The sequence below is a fragment of the Uloborus diversus genome, unplaced genomic scaffold (genome assembly GCF_026930045.1).
Source record: "Uloborus diversus isolate 005 unplaced genomic scaffold, Udiv.v.3.1 scaffold_126, whole genome shotgun sequence".
In the NCBI taxonomy this organism is placed as follows: Eukaryota; Metazoa; Arthropoda; class Arachnida; order Araneae; family Uloboridae; genus Uloborus; species Uloborus diversus.
Genome location: NW_026557943.1, coordinates 257,730 through 282,716, shown reverse-complemented (window position 1 = coordinate 282,716; position 24,987 = coordinate 257,730). Strand labels below are relative to the sequence as shown.

Genomic DNA, 24,987 nt, shown 5'->3' with positions numbered 1-24,987 from the left:
GGCCTCTGTATCTCAAGCTTTGAAATTTACCACACAAGAAAAATTTTCTCATCTTTACTTAAATTACACAAAAGATTAATAAAATTCTTTTTTTAATGTTTTAAAGACGTATTTCTTAACTTTTTTCTGCTTGCTTGTTGACTTTTCATAAAATTTTAAAAAATTTTAAAATTTCAATCAAAAAAATATTGAAAATGAAAAATTGAATGCACATGTTGTTCATACACTTATTTTCATATCATTTTCTTTAAAAAAAATAGACACTTTTATGTCCGTTTTCTTGAAAATTATCGGTCGTTAAGGGGTTAAGGAGCCAAAAGTGCCAAACAAACTGGTAGCTAATATAGACTTGGTGTAATATAGAATTATCACTTTTATTTCTGCCTTTGGCCTGGCTATAGGGCGGTACCTTACTGAAAACACCATGCCTTGCCTTCAATATTTAAGTTGAACCAAATCTTTGCTTCGGTCACTCATCTGATCAGTGCTAATTCTATATAAACCACCAGTTTGTTTGGCACTCTTGCTCCCTTAGGAGATATTCCACCTCCCTGCTCTGTTACTTCCTATCCGGGCTGATGAGTGCAGTCCTTGGATGGAATGACAGCCGACGGTGTATTTTTTGTATTAAGTAGTTGTATGTACAGCATCAGCTTCAATTAGAAAAGGTAGACATCTCTTTTCATGCATAACAGATTTCCCCACTTCAAAACTAACTATTATCATTATTTGTTTTTGAGAATTTTACATTATTACCCCTATAGCAGGAGGAAAGCTGAGGAATTTCAAAGCGTCAAAGGACATCTGTGCCAGCGGTGGAAAAGATTTGACTGAAACTGGGTTTTTTTTAAGAAAAAACTGTCTATCAGGGTGTTGCCCCCGTAGCGGAAAGAAAACTACCTCATGTGAATTCCTGAGTATAAAGAGTCTGTGTCAAATGTAGGAAATATTCGACAAAAAACTAGATTTTTAAAAGAAAAACCATCTATCTAGGTGTTTCCCCCGTAGTGGAAAGAAAACTAGCCTGTGTAAAATAACTGAGCATCAAAGAGCCTCTGTGCCAAATTTGAAAAAGATCCGTCGAAAGCTTGATTTTTTAAGAACTCCCCCCCCCCTGTCTTTTATGTATATAATTGTGTGAAGAGAGGTGACACCTGTTTATAACATTGCATTATTCTCAAAGGTAATTTAAAATAGAAACATTGACAGGAACAAGATTGAAAATGCATACAAGTACACAAGTGAGATTCGACCCAGCCGATCAATTCAGTTCACTTCTTCATTCCATCTGTTAAGTGCTGTTCAATGCTTCCTGATATGATACTTGTGTTATTATAACCATTGAAAAGTAGAATGGGGCGTCAAATTCTACAAAACATACCTCCTCTAAAATAAGATCAAAACCTCTTGAAAATTATCCCTCCCTCTAAAGTTTCAATGTCACAACCTGCACCCCCCCTCCCCCCAGTAGTTACCCCTGATATCTGATATGATGCAGTGCAGGCTCAGATGTCATACTACCCCTGTTTCTTACTTATGTAACAAAAAAAGTCATTTTTGACTACAATACTTTGTTGTAATGAAGTATTAATTTGTAAGCCTGTCGCCTGTGTTACGCACCCTGTGTTACACTTTATTTTTCACATTTAAATAAAATGAGAAATAACGTCCCAGGGATGAAAAACCAATTATTCCTCATTAGAGAATTTTTTTAATTGTATTTCTTCATTAATTATCATTGATTCTTTTGTGTGTTAATTTACATTTGTATTTTTAAACATTTTTTGTATTAAACAAGTTTTTTTTTTTGTTAATCACATGAAGGTCTGTATTCAATCCTTTTATTTATTTTAAAGCTAAATTTATGACATACCTCTCTTTGTCCTACACATTTCAGTCCAGAGAATTTTTGTATTTTTTGCCCCTGTTGGGTATAGTCCTACATATTTTTCTTTCTTGGCAGAAAGAGTCAAAGTAGTAGTATGTTGCTGAAAATTGTTAGTATTTGCATTGTTGAAAAAAAAAGGCTTAAACTTAATATTGCTGGATTTATTTAGAGATTTTAAGCTGTCTTAAAAAAAGTTTCCTCTAAATCTTAGTCAAATGTATTGATACCTTGATGCTTATCAACTAAAAAGGTTTTTGTCTCAATTTTTTTATGAATGTGTTGTTATTCATGAACAGAATAAAAATCTGAAATTACAGGATGTTTTATCTTTTGCATTTGAGTTATTAGCTTTTGTAGAGCAAAAGCTGGGTTTAGGGTTTGTTCTCTAAAATGATGCAATCAAGAAAGAACAGTGTAATTGTTTGAAGAGTATTAGATATTTTTTAATTCGTTAAAAAATAACATTCCGAATGACTTTTCAAAAAAACTTTTAGAGAAAAACATCCCGGAGTTTATGCTCCAGTTATTAATGGCAGTTAAATCCTTTTTAGCTGCGATATTACAGAAGCTGTTAATATGCTAGGCTCAGATCTTAAATTTCGCCACCGGTACGACTTCCAAATTCTCCTTCTAAACAAAAGTAGTTTCCAAACATTTTTCCCCGTTTTCTTTCTTATTGCTTTCTTTCTTTTCTTTTTTATGAAAACACTAATGTATTTCTAAAAAAAAAACAAATTCAACATTCTGTTCGTAGTAACAGTTGATTGAATTCAGAATGCTCTTTAGTAGTTGAATGGAAATATAAAAGTACATTCCTAGCATAATGATCTAACACAGGGGTTTTACTTATATTACACTTAAAATTTTGATTTTGAAATTCAATCGAAACACGTTACCCCCACCGCGAAAGCAGGGGTTGGGTTTTGGGACTGTCCAAAACTGGTTTAGGACAGGACAGGTGGTTTTTTTACCGTCCAAAACTGTCCAAAACTATGCTAAAGCTAAATTGGTGTAATCTAATCAATTTGTACTTACTGCAATATTCATAATGCATAAATATAGATATTAATGGGGTTTAATTAATGAGTATTTGAAAATATTTTTCTCCAAAATGTGCATTTAAAAATATTTTACTTAAAAAAATTGCCAATAATTATATAAAAACTTCCTTATGTAACAGTTGGTAGAGTTATGAAAGGAAATTCCACAACAATACCAAGACAGCTAATTTCGTTCCATTTAATAACTCAAAGGAATGTTATTAAATGAGCAATATTTAGGTGCAAAAAAAAAAAAAAAAAAAAAAAAAAAAGCTAATTTTTTAGTGTTTTGGAAAATAGTTTTACATGATATTTTAACAAAAATGATTTTTTAAATCATTGATTAAAGAACAAGGAATTGATGATTAAACACTTATGTTAAAAAACTTGTGCTATTCTTTTTAAATTCATATTTTTAATATAATAAATTCTGTAATTACTAAAAATCGTAATTATTGTATTTAAGCCGTTATAGCACTATATTTCGAACACTTTTGCACACATGCATAAATGTCAAAAATTTGGTTTATGGGAAAAAAAAACCTCCTGCATACAAATTGAAATTTTTAATGAAGAATTTAATTTCTAAATAACTAGAGTAAAATCAGCTGCATAAATAAGTTGCATATATATTTATTGTTTAATGTTCACATTGAATAAAGATATTAAATAGTCAAAAAAAAAAAATATGCCACATTTTCTTCTGTTTTTGATATTTTCTCACAAAATATAATTTCTCAAGCAGTAGTTTGGGACACTTTTGGACACAAGGGTTTTGAACAGGATGAGAAAAACCTTGCCAACACTGCTTTCATTTGCACACATACATAAACATAATTAAATTTGATTACTACATAATATTTAAAAAAAAAAGTAAATAAACTCAAGCATATAAATTGAAATTTTAATCAAGAATTCAAACTTGTATGTAACTAGATTGAAATTAGCTACATAAAGAAGTTGAATGTTCTCATTGAATAAATGTTCAATATAAAACATTACTTTAATACATTTATTTTGTTTTTAATGTTTTTTCACTGAATACAATTTTTCTAAAAATATAGTTTTGGGCACAAGGGTTTGAGACAGGACGGTAAAAAACCAGTGTTTTTACCGCAGTGTCCAAAACCTGGCCAACCTTGCATGAAAGCTTATCCGTTTATTTTAATTTGACAACAAATGTTTTAATTATTAAGAATAAGTCAGTACTGTAATTTATCTCTCACAACCAGGGACGTAACTGGGTAATTTTCGAACAGGGGAAAGACCTCGTTTCGGCGCCCCTCCCCCCCCCCCCGTACAAAACAAACAAAGTAAAAAAAAAAATCCCCGAGAAACTTCATAACGTCAAAAACCAGGGCCCCTCACGTACATTACAGAGAAAATAACTATCAAATTTCAACGCAAATGGAGCAGAATCATGGAGGAGACGGTTACATTTGAGGCAGTGAGAAGCAAAGGGATGTAAGTGGCAAAATTAAAATTTGGAGATAACCAGTACACGTAGTAGGTGAACCCCTCCTCTGTCTTGGGCAAGAGATAGTACTAGTAGCTCTAGTTGGTACTGCTGTACAGTATGATGAGTGACCGGTTCATTTGAACCGACACCATTGTTTCGGTCACTCGTCTGGTCAGTGCTGATTCTGAATTAGCTAGCAGTTTGTTTGGCACTCTAGGCTTCCTTAAGAGGTTTTCACCTCCAGCTCAGTCACTCCTATGCCGGGCTGATGAGTGCTAATAAGCACGAAACTGCAGTCCTCGGCTGGAATTGACTGAGCTGGCGGTGTATTTCATGTAAAGGGAACTTTATTTCAACCTTAGTATTTCTTTGGACCCATTAAAAGACTCGGTGCCCGTAGGCAGCTGAGTTGCCTATTTGGTAGTGCAACTCTGGTCCCTGTACTCAGATTAAATCTTTGAGTGTGCGAAGAGTGTTGAGAAAAGCGAGAAATGAAAAGAAAACGAGTTTTTGTCTACTTTTTGATGAGGAACCAGAATAGACTGAAAATCAGAAAATTACGATTAAAGAGAAATAACTTCATGCCAAACGAATGGTTCCAGGGCCGCGCCGTCCCTATGTGCAAGGTCGTGCGGCGCACGACGGCGCCAGAGTCAAAAAGGCGCCAAGCTCTACGAATCAAAAATGTTCCAAATGGGAGGGAAAGTTTCCAAACCAAATAATAATATTAATAATAATAATGATAAAATTGAACTTTTCATTATATATATAAAAGTAGCTGTGAAATTATACTGCTCATTAAAACAAGCAATCCTACTTGCTGCCTATCTATAAGGAAAAATTATTGCTTTTTTCCGTCTAAATATGCTATTCAAAAGCGCAATCTTTTACACTGAAAACATATGATGCTAATTAATCCATACATTAGCATTTTTCGTCATATGTGGAGCCATGAATGCTATTTCGGTATTTCTATAATTTCACAAGGTTGAGCATAAGAAGCAGCGCAAGAAATTTGCTTTTCCCTATTTTGGTTCTTGCGATGAATATGCTATATTATAATTCATGGAATATGTCTTTTTGTGATTTTTAACTATTGTTCGTGGTAATTTCACTGCAGCATGTTATCATACATTAAAAACTACGATAACCACATATACATATTATTTACTGTGCATAATGTGCATATATTGTAGTTAATAACTTAGATTAAGCTTTTAGTTCCGAAAAGTAACGACTTGACCATAATTGCTCAATTCCTCCACCCCATTTTTCTTCAGCTATTTGTGTACTAGTGGTACCGGCACGGCTTTGCCCGTAGTAGAAAATTAAAAGGTCATTTGGTTCGCAGGTATATTTACAAATTTTGAATTCTCGCCAATTTGCTATATTCATTTGCTTGCCCGTGTTACGGTTCCACGTTACAGGGGTCGAAGTAGTCCTATATGTCCTATATTTCCTATATTTTCAAAAAAGCATCAAATCGTCCTATATTTCCTATATTTTTGAAAATGTCCTATATTTCCTATATTCCCATTTTTTACCCAATATATCTTTTAAAAGGAACAGTAAATAACACTTTCTGACATCGGATTTTTGCTGAAAGTACGTGCCCAAACTAATTTCAAATTCTAAAACTCGGGAAGATTTCGATAGTTGGGAATCTGGCGATCATTCTTAATTGGCGTCAGTTTTTTGCTCCACCACCTGTACAAGAGGTATTTTTCATTGCAAATCTAAACAAAGAGAAAGGAAACATCTATTCACGTAGGGTTACTATAAATCAGCAGGATTTTCAAAATAAAATTATTTACGCCAAAAATAAGACAACTGCGCCAGATTCCCATTTATCGAAATATCCCCAAAAACTCAACTGAGTAAATCCTACGACAGGCATCTTCTCTCTTTGGCTACAGCAATCACCCAGTGAACGTCACTCTATAGTGGGTGGAGTTTCGAGAACTAAATCTGTAGTTGGTTTTAGAATTTTGCGTTTGGGAGGGGGGGGGGGGAACCAGCCGTTTGTTTTGTTTTCCATCATGGTTTTCGTTGGTATATTTTGTGTTTCAGTGTATTTTCTAAACGGAATGTTTTAATATTCTTTTTGCAATCTTTTCTTTTTGTGGAATTTTGGGATCGTGGAATGTTAGTTCCTTATGATGTTAAAACGTAGTTTGTTGTAATAAGTGGAATTATAATTGCGAAATTGCATCGCTTAACAAAATTTCGTGTGGATAGGTTGAACCAGGAGGACATTAATTGTACAAATTTTGGTGCAAGGTGCATTAAAGGAAAAGATGATTTTACCGCTTTTTGCCATTTTGCAACTGTTCAGTGCTCATAAGCAATAGTGGATTTTCGCAATTGAGGCTGCATACTAAAACATTCAAGCATAAAGAAAATTCTGAAAAACGTCAGAAGGATCCTTCCCAGGCTCTGTTTGTTCTTTATACAAGTGGTAAAGGGTTCAGTTTAGATATAAAACCAAAGGACAGTGGAATTAGTACTTGGGTCATGAGTGAGAAAGAAAAAATAAAAATTATCTTTGTTCAAATTTTGTTTAGTTATTTACTGTAAAGTACACTTTTTTCAAAAATTATTCTTTCAACTACAAGAAATTCATTTCAGATGTAAGTTATAATTTTGTTTAAGGGGTTCTTTTTAACAAAATCATTGATAAGAATAACTAAATAATATATGATCTGTATTATTTTATTTTCATAGCAAAATTATTCATATAATGTGTCCTATATTTGTCCTATATTTTTTGTGGAAATGTCCTATATGGGACAAGTCGATCACTTCTACCGCTGACGTTATGATAATTTCGTAATTTATTCGTCCACATTGTGATAATTTGCTCGGTAAAATGTTCTTAAATTTGGAAGAGAAAATGAACAAAATCGAATTTTCAAAAAACCGCTTCGAGGTGCACCAATTCTACAAACTAATTTTGTATCAAATTTCATGAAAATCGGCCGAACGGTCTATGCGCCTCACAGAGATCCAGATTAAAGTGAAGAAATAGCTTTGGACAATGTGTTTGTTTTATATATTAAATGCAATGCCTTGTTAACGATTTCGTATTTTAGAATTTTTTGTTTTACCCGCAAGTTTCAGGCTCAGGTTTTAAGGTGGAATATTCTCTACAATATTATCCTTCAATTTATAAACATAATCAGTAGCCTCCTGTTCCGTGCCTCAACCAGAAGGGGGTAGGGGTCCACAGGCATCCCTCTGGTTGCACCGCTCATGGCCTCCCAACCCAAGGCTTAGTTGAATGCTTTTGAACTAAGATGAATTAAAAATATTTACTATTGAAGGGGAGAGGGGAACGCGTCTTTGGAAAACAAAGTGATTTTAATAAGGAAAAAATAATGATAGTGCGGTAAAACTGTAATTTCTTTTCATCTAATTGGTCAGCTACTCCCCCTCCGTCCTATTTCTTTTTTTCATTATTGTTTTTATTTTTTCTAGTTCGAAAAAATAACTTAGAATAGCCTCCGAACCACTTCTCCTAATGTCCTAGAATACTGCTTAGGTGTTTAGGACTTGAATTTTGAAAACATTTCCATGGGGAAGCTCCAGAATTTCCTTCTTGTAAAAAATCTTCAAAGTTGTCTACAATTGCGTTTATGGAAGTTCAATTTCGAAAAATTGAAGAGGAGAAAAGGGGTATTGATTTCTATTTATTTTTCAAAAAAAAAAAAAAAGAAAGATCGGGTAGAATCCCCGAGTTCCATCCCTCATTCTAACGTCAATAAATATGGTCTATAATCACATTTTAAGGCTTCAACTTTCTTAAGTTCCCACGGAGTCCCTTGTACCATTTTTTCCAATAACACCATCAAAGACCGTCTAAAATTGCGTTTTTCAAACTAAAAGTTTCAAATATTTTCCGGAAAGAACCCCCGGACCCCTCTTATTAAAAGTTTTTTTTTTTTTTTTTTTTTTTTTTTTTTCAATTTGTGCCCCCCTAAAACTATTTTCTAGTTAAGCCACTGCTCCTGTCATATTTTAACATTCATAAAAGTTTTATTAACTGTTCATCACTTAGAGATTAGATAGATATTAAAAGTGGCTTTACATAACTTAGATATTAAAATATTTTCTTCTTCCAAAACGCATTATTAGCATATCAGAGGAGCTGCTGAAATCGGAATAACTTCGAGATATGAAGTAAAAACGTACACCATATTGCGAAATTAAATATTCACGCATTATTTTTTGTATAAATTAAATGCCAAACGTTTTTTTTTTAATTTTATATTTGTTTATAAAATCTTTCTCCAGGTATTAAATATATTTTCCTCGAACGCCAGAGCATAAAGGCGCTCAAAGGACATTTGCACGACGGCGCCGATCAGGCGTGGCGCGGCCCTGAATGGTTCGTCTTTCGTTTACAGTATTTTAAAGACCTTTTATAGAATTATAAAGAAGCGTTTATTAGGCGCTGAAATATTACACATTGAAAATAGCGCCCCAAGAAAAACGCATTGGATTGAAGTGAAATTCAATGTACAGAATAATACAGATGAGAGATACACTTGATCCTAAAATCTAGACTATTAAACAAATGCAGGCTAAGAAAAGAGATAAATACAGAGTGGTACTTCAATAGCGCGTTGGACCCACTTTTGCTGCAACACGGTATGACATTGAGCTAAATAAACGTCTGATGTTGTTCTAAGGCCGATGGACCCTAAAATGCTTAACGGGCACTTCTAAATCTTGCACAGATGTAGCACGGCGACATCTTTCGTTTCAGTTGATCCTATAAATGCTCCATAGGGGATAAGTCGGGAAAGCGGGCTGGCCATGGAAGAGTCACAAACGGACGCAAGAAGTCTTGAGCAACTGTAGCTTTATGCGGGTGAGCATTATTTTGCTGAAAAATTGCTCCTGGGAGGCCGTTTAAGAACTGTCCTAGATGTGGTTGCAGAATGTCATTAACATAACGCTGGCCCGTTAAGTTTCCACGTACCACAGCTAGAGTAGGCCAGCTATCATAGGCTATAGCCTCCCAGACCACTATGCCCGCTGTGCGGGCAGTGTGTCGTGCGATAGAATGGGTGGTGTGGTACCTTTCTTCAGGGTGCCTCCTCATCCGTGAGCTGATACCCTCTGACCCCAAAACAAATCGGGCTTCATCAATATGCACCACCTTTTGCCTAAGTGCCGATTTACACGGTTCCCGCTTTCGGACATGTGACGTCATTTTGAGCTCGAAAACCAGTTTTCGCGCTACAAAACCTGCCTGACTTCGTCGGGAATGGGTTGTGGATCGTCCACAACTCCAAGTCAGAAAAGCGAAGTCCGAAATGCAGTGATTGGCTATTGATGTCACATGCTTTCGTTTCTATGGTAACAATAAACCTTCCAAAATCAGGGGAAAGGTAGCCATCTTTGTGTCTTGTTACGGCACTGATTTCGATGAAGTAAATTTCAAAGTGCAACTTCGAAATTGAACAACTACGTAAATCGTTGATAATCGTTCGAAACAAATGAGCCTCTTTTTTTATGAAGGACCATCATGCACTGGAAAAAAAAGCGATTTTACACATGCTAGGAACTGCAGCGCAGCATCTATACGAATTAGCTGGGTAATTCTTATCGGCAGGATCATTTCTGTATATTCTGTCATAAAAATTATCTTGCTGGCAAAAAGAAGATATTATAATTTTATTCTTGCTTATGGAGGCAATGAGAAGATTTACTAGATTTTCAATGTTACACCTAAAACCTTTTCAAGTAAGTATCATTGTGATTGTTTATCATACAAATACTTTGTGATATTACTTACACCTAGTATGTAATAAAAATTAAGACATTATTGTTTTCATTAGTAGCTAAAAGTGTTTAAACAATGTTTTATGCAATATTGTAATAGCTTCATTTCATAACAAATGAAATCTTTAAATAATAATCAACAAAAAATGTTGTAAAGTCACTTGTTTCGTAGCAACTTCCAAGTATAGGTACGTATTCTCAATTATGGGACTGCTTATAGTTCAACGTATTCTTATAAATTTACTGTGTTTTATTCTTGGGCATAATTGTGCGTAACTTATTATGGAACATAATATTATGTGCTAGTTATTGTAAAAAAAATATTCACGAGAAATTGTTATGTGCTGAAACAGTTCATGATTTGGCTGGGCTGAAGCTCTGTTCCACTCCTATTTTTAATCATTGCTGAATTGTACTTAATGTTGAAACAACAACAAATTTTGGCAAAATATTTATTATTCAGCTGAAGATGAGAATAGAATTTTAACTGAATGTTCGGTATTCAGTGCATCCATAGTTTTCAGTTTATGCGGTCTTCTATTAAAAATCGGAGTTTACGGAAAAAAAAGACAGGTATAAATTTTACATTTAATGATAATGATAAAACTAAATACAATGTGTACAAGTTAACTACAACTTTTTTATTTAATTTCCAGATAAATGTTTTTCATGAGCATTCAACAGGAGTTGAAAAGAAAGTTATTATTCATTATTTGGCTACATAATAAGACTATTAAATGCAAAAAATTTTGTTCGATATCTTTCTTTCCAAAGCTACATCAACATTGGAAAAGGATAGGCGTTACTTGCGAGCGCCAAACTAGAGTGAAAGGTGGGTGGAAGAAAGGAAAACAATCTCAATGCATGTTACGCACGTTCATTTTAAGCTATATTTATCTGATATTTTACTGTTTATATACAGGAGGGGGTATCTTCAACTGGTTTTTTCCCTTGCCATCATTGAATAAAAACTAACCATAAACATCTTTCATCTGACTAAAATTTCAATGTTTAAAATAGTTTCCTCTCACATCCTTCACAATTAAACCTCTGGTTTTGCTAATCAACTTTAGCTGAGGGTAAAATATTTATCTACGTGTTTGTTGTTTCTATATTCAATTCCTTTGGTGCTTGCAAGTAGCGAGAGTCGAAAAAAAAAATTAATAATTTGAATTTTGACATTTTGAATTCAAATTATGTTTTTCGCGATCACGAGTGTGTATGTAGGGGTGTGTGTTTGTGTCCAGGCATGAGTGTGGGTATGTATATGTGTATATGTCTGTGTGCAGGCATGAGTGTATGGGTGTGTGTATAGTCTGTCTGTGTGTGCGTGGTGTCTGTGTGCAGGCATGAGTGTGTGGGTATTTATGTGTGCGTGTAGTTGTGTATGTATGACATGGATGCAACTTGGAGATGGTTTTCGCTAGGGGAGCAGCATCGTGAAGAGCCGGTCGACGGTGATGCTGCAGAGGGTGCTGGTGGGAAAATAAAATCATAGGACATCAAAACAGTCAAATGAAAGCAATAAGCAATCATGATTGCTCAAAAAAAACCGTAAAGATACACTTCTGAACATTTCTATGGTGCAGACTGCGTCATGACCCCCCAGTAACTTCCCATCCATAGTCACTTCTTTGACCACCAGACAAGGCGGTCGGTAAAACTAGCATTTGTAAAAACCCCAACTGGATTTTTAAAGGAGCACCTGTATTTTTTCAGGTAACTTTTAAATTTTGGTTTCTTTCAAAATTTAAACTGATTATTTTTCAATTAAATCATGGAAAAAGTTAAATAAACAAAAAAAGTAAAATCTATATATCTAAACAAAATATGATGTATGTTAGTGATTGTGTGTGCTATGTCCTTATACAAATCCACAATTAGGGCCAGATTTTTGCCAAATTTGTCACAAAGGTCCTGAGAATTTACATGAGGGGTTTCACCCCACGGTGAACAACCATGGGAGGGGGGGTTCCTTACACAAATACAGTTTATCAAATCTTGTGCAGAGGCAGTGGCGTAGCTACATTTTCTGCCGCCCGGGGCAATTCCTCAATTTGCCGCCCTTTGGTTGAGAAACAGTCAAAAGTATTTAAAGGAAAAATAAGAACTTAATTACAAAGAAAAATAAAGAATATGCTCTATTCAGGAAAAATTTCTAAATTAGCCCTAAGAATGCATTTTAACCTTTTGGTGACACCAGGCAGGAACTTAGAGGCCGACGCTCTGCACAGGAAATTTTCCTAATTTAAAGATCTAGGTATGCAATTTTATGGTTTCTTTGGTCCTTTCAAAGGGGGTAATGACATCCTTTTGGATCCGTGCTGGGGTGCCTGCCTTAATGTTGAAAAACTCGGAAATTGCCGCTTTCCTAGATCCAATACTGCTATATTACAGAATTTGAGTGGTTTTCTTTTTCACTGATACAGGGTGATGAGATTAATGAGCCCTATAAGTTCGATTAACCATACTGATTCATGAGAAGGAAAAGTTGTGCATCGAAAATCATTACTTTCCATTTGAATGTGAAAGGTTTACTTAGAAATCAATTCACTAATTAAAAACCTTCTGCTTTAATGAATGTCTCAGTTTGAAACTCGCTGTTTATAGGAATTTTACTGATATAAAGCAGTAAGATTTGTCGCAGTTATTATTTGAGTTGTGAGTAAGTACTTTTATAAGATAAACATAAAACTAATTCTGGTCTGAATAAAAGTTTTGTAATAAGTGACAAATTAAAACAATTTCTGAAACAGATAATGCTACCCCAAACATGAGCAATTAATTGCCCACCATTTCAGACCTCTCTTTTCTTACTCTTGTTGTAACTTTCCTCAAAAAATAGTTTTTTTTTTAATAAGGTAGTTTTCGAGTAACTTTCTTAAAATCAAGTGCTAGTTTCATATTATAACGAAAAAAAATTTTTTTTTGCCTCCAGTAATTGATCAGAAGCATGATTTCCCTATTGGCAAATGTTGAACTTTTTTCACATCAAGAGCATGAAATTGCAACCCCCCCCCCCCAACAAAATGCTGCCCGGGGCGGACCAACCCCTCCGCCCTACCTTAGTTACGCCACTGTGCATAGCTCGTGCAATGCTTAGGAATACACATAGGAGGGTATTCGTCTACCTATGGGGGAGAAAGCCCCATAAGGAGTTTTCCTTATACAGCTCCATAACTTACAACAGATCTTTGCAAAATTTGGCGTCTTTTTGCGATTTTTAATTTGTGGTAATTCCTCTGCTTCATGTTATCATACATAAGAAATAGTTTGCTCATTTGTATATTATTTAGATGTGCGTAACATTTACTGTGAAAGACAAACATCCGTTTTACAGCCAGAAATGGACGAATCTATTATTTTTTTTATCGATGCCAGCTTTTGCAGAAGCAGATTCTCATTCAAATGAGTGGAATACGGCCATCAAATTTTTACTTTTCCCCCTTATTCACATAGGTTCGTCTTATCTAGACGTATAAAATTCCATGCAATCCATGGTTGGACAGTATGTACTTCGGAAAATAATTTAGGTTAACTTTTTAGTTTCGAAAAGTAATGACTTGACCATAATTATTCAATTCCCCTCCCCTCCCTTTATTTCTTTTGCTAGTTGTGTATTAAAAAAAAACTTTGGAAGGACTACATATTTGTTTTAGATATTAAATTCAATGCCTCTTGTAACGGTTCCGTATTTTTGTAACGGCTGCATATTAGCCATTTCCCATTTTTCAAAAAAGTACTTATCAGACTAAAGTAAGCAATAATTATTTCAATCAAATTCCAAGATGTTTTTTTTTTTAATTGTTGGGGGGAAATGCTTTGATTAACTGAAAATGGCCATCTTTTTTTTTTATCAACAGCTCAATGCAAGGTTTCCAAGAGAAAAAGCCATAATTAAAAAGTCAATTCCGATCACCCCTCCCTTACATCACCCTTACTCGAAACAACTTCGAGATGAAGAGATAACTAACTCCTGCTCAAAGGTAAAAACGTACACTGTGTTCCAAAATGAAATATATATACATTGCTTTCCTTTTGATACATCAAATAAATGCCAAACGCATTTTTTCAATACTGCATTTGTCTATAAAACCTCACCCTAGGAGTTTACTAGAATTCTCTCGAACGTTAATGCATAAAGGCGCTCAAAAGACATTTGCACGATGGCGCCGATCAGGCTTGGTGCGGGCCTGCATACACGTAGATTTGCACATGTGTTAAACGTAGCCTCCCCCCCCCCCCCCGAAAAAATATTTCAACACCACTTTTAGTATTATTCCACAATAACATGCAAAGCAGTTCTAAAAAAATATACATTTTGATACATCACTACAAGCATTTTACTATACAGTGAAACCTCTCCGAGAAGCCACCCCTTCTTTCAGTGAAAATGTGGACACAGAAGGGGTGGCCATACTTAAGAGTTTTCATTATTGAACTCGAGCTGTACTATGAATTATATAATTCAACATTTTTTAATGATGTTTCAAGAAAATAAAGGGGTCAACATACACAGGTTTCACTGTATCACTAAATGAAAAAATGCTCCTCATCGAGTTCTGAAAATGTAATAGCAATAACACAGCAAAAATTATCAACTGTTGTTTTCCGAGCGGCTATCAGAAAGAAAAACTTTTGCACACTGAGAACAGTGGTGTTCCCATAGGGTATATTCCATGTATGCCGTATATTCTCAAATATTTTTTAGACATATAGCATATACCTTCAAGTTTCAAAAATTTCCATATAAAGACATATTATGTATATCGTTGCATCAGAGCAACACTAAGACATCTAATCCCCGAAATAACACTAAGATATCCTACTGTTGCTCTGAGGCAACGATTTGATCGCATACAAATATTGTGCGTAATGGAATACTGGGAGTATACCCTCAGAAAAATAGATGGGAACATCACTGTATGAGAATAATTTGCACAAGCCAAAAACCTCATTTTTGAAATTGATTAAATAAGCAAATAAATAAATGTTTCAGTATTCTAAAAATTGTTTTATTTATGAAATCCTTGTGCAATTTTATTTTTTCATGCATGCAACAGCAGCATGATGTGATAAGATCCTAGAACATACACCATTCTATTTTTTAATTTAATCTTTGAATTTCAGGCGGGGGGGGGGGGGAGGGAATGCTTGTTCGATGAACCCAGAATTATCTTCTATTATTTTTTTAGCCTGGCTTAACTGTGCACATGTTATGTATTGAATATGCACACAGATTTAAAAAAAAAAACAGCGGTAAACCATTACCGCGAAACACGGGAAAGCACTGTTTGGCAAATTTAGAATTTTTTACTTCTATTTTTTAGCGTGGCTCAAAAAAAGATTAAAAAATAAATCAGCGCTATCCAAGACATGTTTTCTAAAAAATAAACCTTCAACATTTACGGAAAACACTTCAATTCTTTAACAATTAAAAAAAAAATAGTAGGAAATAACAGAAGATTCAACGGAAACGAATATAAACAAACAGGAGCAGACGCCCTGTCAAAACACCGTACCGGTTACGAAATTTGCATACGCTTCCCGCTTTCCGCCTTCGTGTAAATGAGCAACGATTTTCCTCTGACTTGTGACGTCACATGTCTGCCGTCCGATGTCCGAAAGCGGGAATCGTGTAAAAGGGGTCTAACAGTGACATCCCACACAGCTCTGGCTTCGCACCATTGCAGACAGAGTTGCCATGTTTTGGTGTTAGAGGGAGTACTTGAAAAGGGCACTTGGACTGCAGATTTATTACCGCAAGACGTTTACAAATGGTTCGAGGAACAACTACTACGCTTACATCTGCTTTTATGGAGAAACGAGTCACTGTGGGATTCACGAGCACTTGCCGCACGATCCTTCCATCCTCTCTCCTCGTCGTCTTCCTGGTCACCATGGGCGGATTTATGGGGGGTCAGAGGGGGGCAATGCCCCCCCCAGTTTTGGGAGGACTTTATGTAGTAACAACACATCTTCCAAAAATTTAAAAAAAAATCATTATTTTTTCGTTTTTGAATAGTTTAGAAGAGCATGGGTGGATTTATATGGGGGGGGGGGGGCAAAGGGGACAATGCTCCCCAGTTTTGGGAGGAGTAACAACTTATCTTCCAAAATCTTATAACAAAAAAATCATGATTTTTTCTTTTTTGAATAGGAAATTAAAGTTTATTTTTTCTTTTAAACTTAAAATAGCCGTTTCTTACAAAGTTTGAACAATACTGTACAAGTGTATAATCTACTACTCAATTTCAGAGGCTGGAAAGTGCAAATTATTAATAGGTTCTGAAATCCTTGAAAAGAGTTGGCGCAGTATAGCCTAAAAGGGCTCTTGAACCAAAAACCCAATCTAACCAACCAAACCTTGAAAATAATTGGACAAGTTTTTGAATCTCCTAAGCAAAGTGTGCTTCAATTGTATTCTTATCAAGTGTATAAATTAAGAACTGTTCAAATGGATAGTATGTTACTCTCTTGATACCTATTCTCTAAATCTGTGCACCATTTCTTTTAAAGTATAAACTTGCATCACAAAGCACTTTTAAAGTGTAAAACTAAAAAAAAAAATACTTGCCTATTATTTCCAATTAACCCTTATAAGACTTCAAAATGCAGAATTTTATATCCATTTTAGATAATTTCCTCCGGGGGAGGAACCCCCGGACCCCCTAAAACTGGAGATATTCTATATCCCACTTAAAAGGGAGCACTGCGTTACTCTCTTAATACCAGCCCCCTCTCATTTAAGGTCAATTTAAAAACGACAGCATGATTACACACAGTAATGAAAAACGACACAAAAAAAGGAAAGAATGGCTTTACGCATCACAGAAAACAGACAAAAACATGGGAGGGGGGAGGAGGGCAATTAAAAATGTTGCTCCAAAAAAAAAAAAAAAAATCCTGCCCCCCCAGGAACTCAGTCCTAAATCCGCCTATGCTGGTCACTCCAAACCCGGTTTTTTGCACGTGTCCATTGCCTCCAACAGTTTTTAACGGATCACTCCGAACGATTCACCTGGGCAGCAACACGGCTCGACAAACAGCCTATAATTTTCTGGCAGATGAACTCAACTCGCTTAACTGTGAGAAACGCTTTCTAACTCGTCTACTTGGCATCCTTCAGTCATTAAGGTTCTCCGACTATCCGGATGTAATCGTTACATTTATAAATCTTATATTATGCACTGGTTTATCTAGCACCTTTTCCCCGATTTCACCGGTGCTGTAGAGTAAACGGTTATGCGCATTGACACCAAACTTGGACATTTGCATATCAGATGACATTCTTCATATATGCAAAATTGCGCGGTTGTACCTTTCTTCTTTCTTGGGGTGCTATTTTCAATGTTCCTGAGTGTATTTTTACTACCGCTGTGATGTCACATGCATGGAGCTCTGTGTAAGCTTGTTCAAACACGACCAAACAAATACAACAGTTAATAGTTGCGTTCGCAGAGCCCGACTGGTCAACCGATGACTAACGGCAGCGTTCCATGATCAACCGACAACCGTAATTTCAGCTTCTGATTGTTTGATTGAAGCACGTGACATTTTTGATTGACCATTAATGAGTATTTTTTCCTTGCATGTTATTCGTTTGACGTCTTTAGCTGTCATGTGATAAACCGGCTGGTAGATACCGATCGAGATTGGCGAACGCATCCAGAAGAAGTTCCAGAGATCGTAACTGCAACCACGTGCCATTGTTTACGCGGTCGCCTTTGGGAACTGAGGTTTTTCGTGCTTATCACATGTGTTTTTTTACATATTTCTCTTTCATTTTTCGAATCATCTTTACTAAATCTGAGAAGTCGTTCTGTTTTGCAATTTTTTAAGCAACTGATCGCCGGCTCTTTGAAGTGTCCCACATTCTTTAAGAAAGTGCAGCATCGATCACCCCACCGAGCATCCAACTGAGTAGTTTGATCGGAACAGAGAAGCGATCCTGGTTTCTTTAACTCAGCAGGTATGCAACCTAATTTTTCGAATAAAAATAGATTTAAAAAAGAAAAGAAAAATTAATTTGAATTTTGACATCTTGAATTCAAATTATGTTTTTCGCAATCACGAGTTGTATGTGTGTGTGGGGGGGGGGGGGGGTATGTGTGTTTGTGTCTGTGTGCGGGCACTTGTGTGTAGGTGTGTATGTGCAGGTGTGTGTATGTGTTTGAGTGTGTGTATGTATGTGTGTGTACGTGCGTGTATGTATGAGTGTAAATGTAGGATATTAAGGGTAAATGTAGGATATTATTTATCCATGATAAGGTCAACCAGATGATCAAAGTTTCAAAATTAAAATTTCTAAACAGATGAGGTGTCATTTTAAAGGTAAAGAGTTGTATATTTTGGAATGCCTGTCTAAAATTTGATCAGTTTAGTTATAAATAAGTTACAGGAGGTTAAACTAAGGTCAACATCTTGAGTATATTTTCAAACCATATTTGGTGACTCCCGAAGGAACTCTATTTTTTCCAAAAAATACATACTAATATTATGAATTGAGATGAATAACCATTTAAAGATACAATGTGTTGCTGGTGATGTTGCAAAGATGTGTCAAAATATAATTCATTTTGATTTGTAAAAGAATTCCTCTGGGGTTCATTAAGAGTTTTACTTCCGACACCAAAATGCACAGTTAATTATGCTGAGCCAATAATTTTAAAGCTACATTCATGTATTTTTGGGTACAAAGTAAGAATTTCAATCTCTTTGATTTAACCTATTTTCATTTTGTAACAAATGAATATTATTTACTAAAATCGAGGTGTCGGACGTAAAAAAATTTTTTACGTCCGACACTGTTACATTCCTTTTGAGAACATATGTTTTTCAACTGTGTTTCATCTTTTTTGGCCTTTAATTTCGAAATTAAAGTGAAAAATGCATAAAAAACAACTAAGTGAATTTATTGTATATACATTTAGGGCTGATAGGGGTAAGTAGGACCCCTTTTGAGAAAAAGTGTGTTGAATGAACGTAATACAGTTGATTAAGATCAATTTTGGATAAATTTGCCAAAAGCATGAGTGGAAAAAAAAAACTGGAAACACTAAGTGACTGCGTCTGTGTAATGTTGGCTAAGGAAGAACCATTACCAACATTCAACCCATATAAATCTTGATGGTTTTCTTTCAGGTAAGTTTCACAAATAACTAATCACCATCTTTTGTAGCTGAACTATCAGCTATCTACTAAATCATCAAAGCTGTCTTGTATTTCACTAATACAAATATTTCATCAGAGTTGCTTTTGATTTTCAAATCCTTACTGTTATGGGGGGAACCACTTACCCCATAGTGTGGGGACCTCTTATAGCAAAGTTATACCGGGTAATAAGGCCTCTCCTCTGAAAGTTTTTAATAATATTTTACTCAAAAATTCTGATTGCAATATGCACTTTTAGTTAAACTGTACAGGTATGTTTAATGATCATAAAAAAATATAAATGCTAACCGGGAAACACTTTTTGAAAAATGCTTCTTAGACTCGCCAAAAACTATTTTCAGATTTTTTTTTTTTTTTGACTAAGTTCTCTGACCTATAAAAAAAATTCCACGTGTCCCAAATATATACAAAACTTATCACTGTGATGAACCATGACATGACCAATGTAAAAAATCATAAGGATATTTCAGTTTTTCAGTCAGAGCCATTTGGTATATTCTGTTTACTTTGAGTACTAATTTTCATTTAAAAGCTTTGAATTCAGATGGAAAGATGAAAAACTGTCACAGAATTCAATTTGCCTAACGATTTTTATGTTTGCAAAGAAAAACAGAGGGATTTTTTAAACTACAAAACCTTTGTTCACTTCTGAAAAGTTGTGTGGTTTAAAGAGAATTGCGTTATATAGGTCAGCATTATAAAGGTATTCTACTGTATACGCAAAACTAATCACTGTGATGAACCATGACATGGATATTTCAGTTTTTGGGGGTGACCCACTTATCCCAGTGTCCCCAATCAACCCTACTTTTGAATTTACTTCGTAAATTTTGCTCCAGTATATGTAACCTATAATTTACATATTTATAACTGTAATCATTGTTATGTATTTACATTTAAGAGCAATAGTTTACATCCAATATGAACAATTTACGTCCGACACCAAGCTAAAGATATTTTTAAAATAATTTTATTCCTTATAATATCATTTGAAAACGGAAATATGCTTCAATCATAAGTATACTTTAGAATTATGCTGTTTTTAGCCTACTTTCCCATTAAAAGTCAGAAAAAGAAGAAAAAACCATGAAAGAAGGCTTAATGCATCTTAAAAATATCGCGAAAAACAAAAAAAAAAGTCAAAAATAAATAAAATAATTAAATAAATATTGAAAAATTAAAAATTGGAAAGTACGGTATTGAGATGGGGGAAAATGTCTGTCGGTCTGTCTGTCTGTCCCCCCCAATAACTTTTGAATGAATAGTCCGATTCAAACGAACTTTTTTTTGTTCGAAAGATCTCGACAAGGACACCTCATTCCCATATTTCACTTTTTGATTTGAACTATTTTTTGTTCAATTTTGAGCAGTTCAAAAAAGGTTAACATTAGTGCCTTCGGGGAAATTCAAGGCAATTCCGAACTGTGAGGCGAATTTGCTTCAAACAAACTTTGTAGGAAAAAGCTTTTGATGAAAAACTTGTATACAAAATATCTTTTTGATTTGAACAATTTTCCGTTCAATTTTGAACAGTTCAAATCCCTTAACATTAGCGCCTATGGAGAAACTGAAAGTCAATGTAGATTCCGTACTTGAAGGTGGATTTACTTCAAACAAATTTTATTGGAAACAGCTCTTGACGCCAAACTCCAGACTCCGACTCCAAGAATTTAGGAGCACCTGGCTCCGACTCCTGTGCCCGACAATTAATCGGACTCTGACTCCCCAACTTCGACTCTGACTTCGTAACTTTGGCAAAAATTTATACACGAAGGACAAATGACTAACACAAAATAAGTTTTCCTGTAAGGTATATTGCACGAAACAACTCGTATCTCTCCTGCATTAAACCAAGTAAACAATCCATGTAAACAAGTTTGAACAAATCTAAGACTGCCTTTGGGTTGCAAAACACAGGTTAGTTTCACCAGGGATGCCATGCTTGAAAAGATATCGTCTCATTAGCGCAGTGTTGCCAGATTGGGGGAAATTTCCCCATTTTGGGGAAATCTGGTGCTCTCTGGGGAAATTTTGGGAAAATGGGTTTTGAGGGGAATTCTGTGGGGAAAATTTTCTTTCTTGGGGAAAAAAAACCTCGGAGGAAAAAAGAATTTTTTCGTACTTGGATTCTCGTCAAGAAGTAGTAGTTACATTGTTTGTATGAAACAGCGTTGCTTTAGCTTTGCTCAACTTTATGGAATTCGCATTTCACATTATGTGGAATATTATGTTATGGAATTCGCATTAATGTTTTGCGTGAATAACCAGTTGATACGTTAAACGGGTAAAAATAAGTGTGATAATGAACTGGATAAATATATACAAAAATCATAGTTTAAATGTACATACAGAAGCAGAGTAATAAATGCGAGTAGAAAAAAAATTTTTGGCTATTTCTTTTCTCACCGTCAGGCGCTTGTATTTCCCTGGTCATGATTTTTCATAGTCAAAGAACTCATGTAATGATTTTTCAACAAATACCCAGTTAGGAGGTATACAATTATTCTATAACAGTGGCGAATCCAGGATTTGTTTTACGAGGACCTGTTATCATAAATATTTTGTATTGTCTTAGTGAAGCATTGAAGCGAATCAAGTTTACAAGACCGCCTCGTGGTCAAAAAACTGAGTGGTGGTGGGAAAGACTGCTATTAGACTTTTTAAAAAACATATATCGAGATAAAGAGAGTGCACCTTTCAATTTGGAGGATGGATCATTAGGACTTAGTTTGCAACTTGAGAAACGGTTAGCTGTGTATACCTAGTTTTTAGAGCTTATTAAAATGCATAAATAGCCTAAAACTTAGAAATCCACATTAAACTGAAAAAAAGGCTTAACTCCCATGCAAATTAAGCCCTGCATTACTAACATCTCAGGGGCCAATCCAGGATTCCCCTCCCCCCCCCCCATACCTATTTTTTCGAAAGTACGGCATCAACATTCTATTTTTGTGAAAGTCTTTCTTTTCTCTTTTCAACATTTAAAGAAACATTCTAATTTTTGAAAAAGAAAATTAAAACACCTAAAATTATAGTTCAAAAAGTGTAAAAGTCATCTACTATTATTTCTAACAGGTTTTTTTTTATGGAGGGGGTGGGGTGGGGGGACACTAAAAACCTCAGAGGTACGAAAAATACCATTGTACCCAATAGGCTCTGTACTTTGTACAACTCGGGAAACTGTCAGAAAACTGGCCCCCAAAAACAGATGCTAAAAGATTGTGATAAAATTGCCTAAATGTGTTTTGGCGAGAAACGACTTAAAATGAGTAGAAACACTATGAAATGATCATTATTCAAGCGATTGTCCAGATAGATTAGCTTAGCATTTTATTTTATACGTAAATTTTGTTTTAAACAGAGAAACAAATTAAACAATTTTGCAAATTTCACAACAATGCTGATTTTTGTAAAACTTCTGAATATTTAATTTATTGTTTTTGTGACTGCCGATTTTCAAAATTAGTTTTGTGGCGCTGTTGATTTTATTACTTAATTTTTGTGAAAGTACTGATTTTAAAATAAGATTTTTTTGAAGGTGCAGAAAAACGGCAGTAAAATCAGCCTGTATTGGGCCCTGCACCTGATCCAGAGAATTAAGTTGTATAGTCGGAAAAAGATAATCAACAATATGGAAAATTTTGAAGCCTGGAACTTTTCAAAATTGTAGTTCCCCTAAAGATGCTTTTTTGGCGATCTCTTTTGATGTTCAGAGAAGGAATTGTTCCGGGAATTTTATGAAGGGCTACAAGCTCAAAGACTCTTTGATCAAAAGCTTTTTGAAAATCAATATAAACAACAACCACACACCTTTTGTTATCTAAAAACCTTATCACAGAAATGCAGTAAATTTACTTCATACAGAAATAAATATACAGTAAAATCTGTAAAGTTGATCACCTGCCTGTGTTGACCACTTTTGTCGGGAACGGAATTAGTCCTATCTTGTATAATAACGGAAAACCTCTGTAACTTGACCACTAATGTACACCAAATTTGGTTTGGAGTATTGTAAAAAAACCTTTGTAAGTTGACCACTTGGTTAATTTTTTTAAACTTAATTAAGCAAATTATTATTATTATTTTATAGCTTTCCAAGAATAATTTTAATGCTTTGATGCCAGACTAGCATTTTACCTACTAAATAAAACAGCAGCATATGCTACTTATTCTCCAAACTTGGTTTTATTTTGTTGTTTTATTCGAGATACTGTTTACTGTTCAATGAAAACAAGTGTCAGTAAAAAAGTGCTTTTTTAGTCTTATCTTCCAGTTGGAAAGTTATGTGGCAGCACTGGAACTGTGCTAAAGAGTAAAGATTTCTGGTGCAAGGCATTAAGAGATATGTCATTTTCAGCTGCCTTTATGAACTAGGAGAGTCCAGCTTGTTACTATTTGTGTTATAAGTTTTACATAAAATGGCTTCAAAAAGAAAATTAGTTGAACTTGAGATTGTTAAAAAGTATTAAATATTTAAATTAATTGAAAAGGGAGAAATATAGAGAAAATTAGCTGACACATATGGAATTTCTAAAACTAGTGTCTAATATAGTAAATGCAAGGGGGGAAAAACAAAAATATTTGAACAACATTTTTAATTATTGTTTCAAAGTAATGTTAACCAATAAGAGTGAGTTAAACAGAAAGAGTAAGTGTCAATTAGTCAAAAATAAAAACATGATGCAAGAAATGCCAAAAAAAAAAAAAAAAAATCACTTCCACCCTTTATAAGTTGACCACCACAGTACTGCACCACAAGTGGTCAACTTACACAGGTTTCACTGTATTAATGAATAAATAAAAAAAAAATATCTTCTTATCCCATAGTAGCAATTAAGTGATGTTATAAGTGAATTTTTATGCATTGAATTCTTAATTGTTTTTTTTTCTATTAATATGATACACAATTTAAAAACGTTGGTTTATTATTCAGTTTACATGATTTAGTGTTGAATGTAAGTTAACAATCTAGAAAATTCATTAAACTAACTACTGAAAAGTTTTAGGTTGTGTCTTAAAAAATGTTTTATGCTTTTTAAAAACTCCTTAATTCTGGTGTTAAGAAATGATTAGACAGCTTGTCTAAAGATAATTTATACATTTTTTAATGAAATTTCTGCTTTGAAAAACAAGAAATTCCAGTACTCGCACTTGGTCCAGTTTTTTCTTTTAATTCAATCAGATTTAATTGACTGTCTGTGTCTTTACTCTTCTTATTCTGCAAGTATAACATTCAGTATTTTAATTTCAGGATACATAATTTCAAGCAAAATAAATAAATCATTTGAGAATAATAAATACGGTATACCAGAGCACGTTTTTGCGGAATTTTTTCAATGAGTTTTCTAAATTTTATGTTTTAACGGAGGAAATTTTTGACATTTTGGTTTTATGAAGTAGTTACTGGAGTCAAAACTGGAATATTCGGTTGTTGCTCAGTTTGCGTTTTCAACCGTTAAAAACACTATTTTTGAGTCCAAGTCGGTTGCATAAACTTGCCCAGGACCTGGGGCACGTTTACGCATATTTATTTTGACACCTAACGTGGTTCTGCTTGTGTTTTGAACGTAATGTCTTACCGTCGTTAAAATAAAGCAAATTTATTACAGATTGTATTGTGCATAAAATAAGAGCGG

At 34.5% G+C, this 24,987-nt stretch overlaps 1 protein-coding gene across 1 annotated transcript in view; it reads left to right on the top strand.

Annotated features, from left to right (window-relative positions):
• LOC129232548 (zinc finger protein 583-like) overlaps positions 1–24,987 on the top strand; it is a 37,820-nt gene that overhangs the window by 9,710 nt on the left and 3,123 nt on the right. Inside the window, exon 3 of the mRNA XM_054866683.1 lies at positions 2,206–2,264. Coding sequence (XP_054722658.1) covers positions 2,206–2,264 — 59 coding nt within the window. The remainder of the gene's footprint in view (positions 1–2,205; positions 2,265–24,987) is intronic.